Source organism: Lathyrus oleraceus, chromosome 4 (assembly GCF_024323335.1).
Source record: "Lathyrus oleraceus cultivar Zhongwan6 chromosome 4, CAAS_Psat_ZW6_1.0, whole genome shotgun sequence".
In the NCBI taxonomy this organism is placed as follows: Eukaryota; Viridiplantae; Streptophyta; class Magnoliopsida; order Fabales; family Fabaceae; genus Lathyrus; species Lathyrus oleraceus.
In genome coordinates, this window is record NC_066582.1 from 56,812,653 (window position 1) to 56,819,863 (window position 7,211).

A 7,211-nucleotide genomic window follows, 5' to 3' on the forward strand; every position below is an offset into this window, starting at 1 on the left:
CCGTAGATTAATAATGCTGACGTCTGCAAGCTTGATTTTGAAACTTTTTATCCGCTGATTTTGCACGTACTTGAGCAATGATTTAACCAATTTGTCTGTATTTCCGAGAGTTTACTCCGACTGATATTTTAGGTATTATTCATGATGAAATGCATATTATGTTGTACACATGATGCAAACTGAAATTAAAATTGATTTTATGAAAATTTTAAAATGTCCGGACAAAATTGGGATATGACAGTGAGACATTTTGATCGGGCGAATCATTGAATTTTATAACATAATATTGTGTATTTGGATTTTATAACATAACAAATTATGAATTAGTTTTAAATTTATATTTATTTTCAATTTTTTTAAATTAAAATTATTAAAATTAAAAAAAATAAGTAAATAAAGGAGTAGCCACATACTGTGGCGCACACTCCTACTAGATGCATGCATGCGTCATTTGCAGTGACATGATGTGTATGATATCGCCACCACCAATAGTGACTGTGTTAAAATCTAATGTGTGTGTCAATCCTTGTGTCTACTCCTCTTATCCTATGTCTGAATATAATTAATTTGATAAATAAAATGAAAACGTGATTATTGTAATATATAATTTGAAAATTTTGATTATTTAAAAAAAAAATCTACATGATGCAAAGTATATGCCTAATGCCAATAAAATAGATCCAAAGTTTTACTTACACATATGAAAGAGAAGGAACAAGCTCTTAAAGTTCCACTTACACATATGAAAGAAAATGGTTTTTGATTGATTTTTTAACAAATGTGATTATTGTTTATATAGCTTATTAATACTACCACTTATAAATTTAAATATTGGGCTTGTGCTGAAATGAGTTAGGCTTTAAGACCTTAAGTACTTTTTAAAGTTTTTATTAATTAATTTTAAAAAAACTTAATTAATTAATTTTTTAAAAGACTTAATTAACTATAAAAATATAAATAAAAAATTATCATAATCATCTTTGCCATGTTATTAAAAATAACTTTTTTTACCTAATATTTTTATTGGTTTTTATTTAATAAACTAAATAGTAAGATATGTATAAATTCCAACTTATGGAAGAGTGTCGGTTGGAAAAAATGTGTTGCAAGATAATGTAATACTCCTCCGTTTTTTATATTATAAATTGTTTTGGAAAAAATATAAGTATAACAATATAAGTTATTTTATATTATTGATAAATAATTAATGTTATTTTTTAATTATATTTTTAAAAAATTATTATTATAATTCTTTTTAATTATTTTTAGATTTATTTTTCACATATAATTAATAAAGAATAAATTTATAAAAATAGTTATAATTTTTTATTTTCATACAATAATTATTACCTTTTAATAATTGTGAAAAATCTAAAATTTTGATTTTTTGAATAGCATTTTATATGATATATTTCCGGCATCACATGAAGCTCGTCTCCCTATCATATGCTATAAATACAAATAGAGAGATCAAGCCGTAACAAGTTCATGAATTAGATTTTCAAATTAACACTTCTCTTATCACAAATGACAATGTATGTTATGTAGTCACATGCTAAACTTTAATTCAATACATCATAATTATAATTATAAACAAATCCAAAATGAAATTATTTTATAATAATAAATTAAAAAAGAGTGTTTTTAAATAAATTAACACACTTTTTATCTTTATAAATTAACGTGTTTTTTATTTTCGTCATTGTATTTTTTTTTTATAAATAATTTTTGAATATTAATTTTTGTTTTGTTTTAGTATTTGACAGTAAATCTGCAAATTTTAAACGTAGAAACTAAAATCAAATGAAATTCAACAATTAAAGATTTTATTCATAAAAAGATATAGGGATGAAAAACAAAAATATGTCAATTTACAGAGACCAAAAAACTATTTAAATCTAATTATAATTAAAAAAAAGCTACAATAAATTAAGAGAATGAGACTTTTAAATAAATTAACACACTTTTTTTACATAGAATGCATTAACACATTTATTTAGTTAACTTAAAATTAATTTTATGTTGGTGAAGTTATGTATGCGTGTGTGAAATACCAAATCTTTATTTGTTCATGTGGTATTTTGGAGAACTCTAGTTTTACCAGAGATAACTTCATATTTCGATAGAGTTGTGTATATTGTAGTTGAAGTTTGTTCAAGCATGCAGGAGTCGAAGATGTGTGTGTTGTAGTTGAAGCATATTCTAGCATGCAATTGGATTTGTGAAATTCAAGCTCCACCATGAGTAAATAAAGTTGTTTTGGAGATGGTTAGATGCATGTTGGTTAATGTTGGATTGAAGAAGGTATTTTGGGATGAGGTTGTTGTGACTGCAACATACCTGATAAATAGGTGTTTCTCGACGACCTTAAGGATAAAGACACCTGAAGAAGTCTGGTTGAGACATCCACATAATCTCGACATACTCAGAGTATTTGGTCGTTTAGCCCATGCTCACATTAGGCAAGACAAGGTCGAACCTAGAGCTCTAAGATGTATGTTTGTTGGATATCCTAAAGGAGTCAAAGCATATAAGTTATGGTGCCTAGAACCAGGTCACAGGAGGTGTATCACAAGTCGAGATATAGTTTTGAATGAAGCTGAGATGGATTTCATGAAATATGTTGGCGTTGGTCAAAGTACGAAGATCTCTGTAGATGAGTTGGAACAAGAAGAGATTCATGTTGAGGTGGAGCATAGTGATGGTGAATTGTATAACCCAGATGAAGTCGAAGAAGAAGCACAAGTTACTAATGAAGACGAGGTAACTGATAATGGCTACCTCCTAGCAAGAGACATGTCGAGAAGAGTCATCAAGCCACCTCAAAGACTTGATTATGTTGATCTCATAGCTTTTCTCTTGATCTCTGAAAATGAAGTTCTTGATGAAGAATTTAGAGACTACAAGTAAGCTATGAGGAGTCGAAACAAGACTGAATGGATGAAAGCCATGTATGATGAGATGAAATCTCTTCATAATAACCACACTTGGGAGCTGATAGAGAAACCTGCTGGAGCCAAGTTAATCATCTATAAGTGAATTTTCAAGGTTATGAATCGAATGAGTGATGTAGAAAATATTTAAGGTAAGGTTGAATGCTAGGGGGTTCACTCAGAAAGAAAGAGTTGACTTCAATGATGTGTTCTCACCTTTTGTAAAGCATAGATCCATTAGAATGTTGTTGGTCATGGTGACAAAGTTTGACTTAGAACTTAAACATATGGATGTAAATACAACCTTCCTGTATGGTGATCTAGATGAAACAATCCCGATGAGGAAACTTGAAGGGTATGTAGATAGAGGAAAGGAATATTATGCGTGCAAGTTGAATAGATCGTTATATGGGCCTGAAACAATCTCATTGACAATGGAATCAGAGATTCGACAAGTTCATGATACACATAAGTTTCACTAGGATCCAGTTCGACCACTATGTTTACTTCATACTTCGACCTTGAAGTTCACTTGTTATTTTGTTATTTTATGTGGATGACATTCTCGTAGCAAACAATAATGTCGAGGATGTTATGAAGGTGAAGGCTGAACTCGATAAGGAGTCTGACATGAAGGATCTGGGAGTTGCCACCAGGATTCTTGGGATTGACATCCGAAGTGATAAAAAATAGTCAAAATTATGCATATCTCAAGAGACACCTGAAGAACATTCTCGACAAATTTGGTATGTCGAATTCAAAGCATGTTGTAACACCGACAAATCCTCAATTCAAATTGTGTATGACTCAAAGTCCTAGTACTGAAGTCGAAAGATCCTTAACATTATGTATGCTAGTATAATATGTACTTTGATGTATTATGTGGTTTGTACGAGGTCAGACATAACATACAAAGTGAGCCTTGTAAATAGGTATATAGCCAATCCCGGGAAGACACACTGCAAACTTTGAAGTGAATTCTGAGATGCATAAAAGGATCACTGAATATGGTTCTGGTTTATGCTGGAGCCATGAGTGATGGCGAAGTCGAAGAATTTATTGACTCTAACTATGCAGGATGTATGGGTACCGAAAATCCATTTTTGGACATATTTTCACTATATTTGGTACATCAATTAGTTGGAAAGTTTCTCTTCAGAAGGTTGTTGCCTTATCAACCACTAAAGCTGAATATATTGTCCTCACTGAAGCTCTGAAAGAAGCATTGTGACTTGAAAAGTTTGTCAAGAAATTGAAATTTCAAGGTCAAGCTATCACTGTTGAATGTGATAGTCAAAGTGCCATACATTTGTCGAAGAGTTCAACCTACATGAAAAAACAAAGCACATTGATGTTAAGTTGTATTTCGTCAGGAAGAAAATCGAAAGTGGAGAAATTAAAGTGATGAAGGTTTCAGTAGATCACAATGTTGCATATATGATTACCATATCATTGTCAAGTAGCAAATTCTTTGACTGTATGCAGTTGATAAAGCTGCATGATGAAAACTAATCTGTTCTATTTAATGTTGTAAAGTTTGTTCCAAGGTGGAGATTTGTAGTATTTTTAATTGAACTCTAGTATCGACAAAGATAGCTTCATGTGTCAACTAAGTGTGCATATTGTAGTCGAAGTTTCAAGTATGCAGGAGTCAAAGATGTGTATGTTATAGTCAAAGCATGGTCTAGCATATAGTTGTATAAGTTAGTTTGTTGGTTAAATTAGTTTGTAGTCTATAAATATGTTACTCTCTCATATTATTGAGAGGGGAGGGGGTTAAGCATTGGTTGTTGTTATTCCCTTGTAGAAAAAAAAAGAATTTTAACCAATTCTTCTTCTTCCCTCTTCTCTATCTTTCATAAAACTAAAAAAAATCTTATATTTATTCGAGAAACTCAATCTTTTCACAATTTTTATTCATAATTTTTATTCATTCCTGATGATGCGGTGTTTGTTACAAGAGACCCCTACAAAAAAAGTGATAGAAACATATTCCGATTCAATGCCTCCCTTCACTAGATTTCTCTAAACCCACCAATGTAACCATTATTATGCATCTTAAACTCGTCACTATTAGTATAGCTGTGATTCTAATGAACTTGCATAAGTTAAAATGATAGTATAACCAATAACAGCATTACTCTAAACTGAATCAATGAATCAAAATAGGCACATACGATGAGGTGCCTTTTGTTCTCTTCAAAATTCAATATATAACTCAATACTAATATAACATTAAGGGTAAAGCAAAATAAATAAACCATTACAAATTTGATGATTAAATAAAGAGATGAATAACAATTACAGAGTTGACTATATGTGAGTGCAAAGAGAGCATAGTATGGTGGAGATGCAATCATGGGAAATAGAACCAATAGCTCAATCTTGTAAAAGACAAGAAAACATCAAGAAGAAGTTGGCAACTTGATAGCTTTGAAAGCAGGATGAAGCAATCCAAGTTCATCTTTAACATCAAGAGGATTACTACTCTCATTCCTCACTCTCTTCACCCTTCTACTAGCAAGTGATTTATGAGTAAAACCATACATCTGCAATATCTGATTATCACCAAAATTATATGCACGGTCCATTTGTTTCAAACATCTTTCCACAGGGTAATCACCAAATTTCCCACATGGTTTACACCCCACAAAATGAGTAACAAGTGGCCACCTATGATCACCAAAACCAGGATGATAATTCTCAATCATCTCTTCATATCTATCCACCAAAATCCCCCAATAACCATGCAAATAATAATGATTCTCAAGGTACACTTTCCCACCCCACTGTTCCTTCCCAGTCGCCAACAAATAAACCATAGCCGACTGATCATCCGCTTCGAAAACCGGCCGATTCTTCAACTCCCTAGTAAGAATCTTCCCCGCTTCATCTCTAACCTTCCCTTTAGGCCCCATCGGCGCCCAAGCATCAAGAATATCAAGCGACCATTGACAATTCCTCAACAAAAAACTACCAGTATTCAAACCAATCCAATTCTTTTCATCATAAATCATCTCATTCCAACCATGCATCACAAAATTATGATCCTTGTAACGCTCCCACGGAACTTCAAAAGCCATATCAGTAAACATAGCATCACTATCCATCCACCAGAGAAACTCAACTTCGGGATGAGACAACAAAAGCTTCCTAATCAAAGGTAACTTCGCCCAAAAACCAGCCATTTCAGCATCAAGTAAAGCCATGTTATAAAAAACTTCAATACCATGAAGCCTACAATAATCAATCTTATTCTTAATAGCTTTCAACAAATAATGATCCCCAACAGGGTTTTCACACGGTTTCGGCGAAGAACCAGTAACCAAAAGAACACGTGGTTTATTAGGACCGATAAAATTAGGGTAATCAGGGTTTTTACTCAGCCACGACGATCGTTGTTCATCCCAATCGGAGATTTTCGGTCCAAGCGTATAAGGAATGTCCGGATCGCGCTTGTCATCATCGCCAGCTTCGTCTTTGAGGATCTTCGAAATATCGAAAGTCGCGTAGTTGTTGCTGTTGTCGGCGGTGGTTTCAGTGGATTGAACTTCTTCGAGAACACGACGAGGCTCCACGCGCCGTCCACGCGAGTAGAATTGTTGGATCTCGTTGAGGTCTTGTTCAGGAGTACCGAATTTGCCGGCGCCGATGGTTCCTCTGAGGACGACGACGGTGAGGACGAGACAGAGGAAGGTGAGGATGCCACGTCGGAAAGCGCGTTGCATCTGACGGAGAAAGCGGGATCCGAAGTGGCGCTCCAGCATTGTTGTATGAGGCGGCACGCAGTGAATCAGAAACCCGAACTCGGTGATAAGAGAGGTTTAGGGTGGTGGTATGATCGTAAATAAAAGGTGAAGTGAAGGTGTTTTGTTTGAAGAAGGGTGTGTCGGTGGAGAAGAAAGATCCACAAATTAAGGTGCTGTAAGAAACAGCTAAGGTTATGAAGTGAAGTGAATGGAATGAACTCAGACAGAATCGTTTTCTATTTTATCTCTGTCTGATTTGAGTGTTTTCTTCTTCTACGCGTTTGTTTTATTTTATTTCCACATCTTATGTAGGTGCTTTGTATTGGATAAAAAAAAGACTCTTTTTTTAATAGCGGCTTGAGTTGAAAAAAAAGATTGTCTTTTTATGTATAAAATCTTACTGAATTAAAAAGATTGTTTTTTTAAAACTAAAATTAATCTTTTTTTTGGGTACAAAATGTTAATTTCTTAAAAAGTAAATATTACTCCGTCTCTTAATTTAAAGGAAATTAAATATTAGATATAAAAT

The 7,211-nt window shown here is 33.0% G+C and overlaps 1 protein-coding gene across 1 annotated transcript; it reads right to left on the bottom strand.

Annotated features, from left to right (window-relative positions):
• Positions 1-5,089: 5,089 nt before the first annotated feature.
• Positions 5,090-6,978, bottom strand: LOC127073300 (xyloglucan 6-xylosyltransferase 2). The gene has a single exon (XM_051014449.1). It carries the CDS (start codon positions 6,698-6,700, stop codon positions 5,339-5,341), a length of 1,362 nt encoding a protein of 453 aa, XP_050870406.1. The 5' UTR covers positions 6,701-6,978; the 3' UTR covers positions 5,090-5,338.
• Between the last annotated feature and the right edge of the window lie 233 nt (positions 6,979-7,211).

Coding starts and splice junctions, on each gene's coding strand:
- LOC127073300 (XM_051014449.1), bottom strand. CDS start 6,700: ATGCTGGAGCGCCACTTCGGATCCCGCTTTCTCCGTCAGATGCAACGC.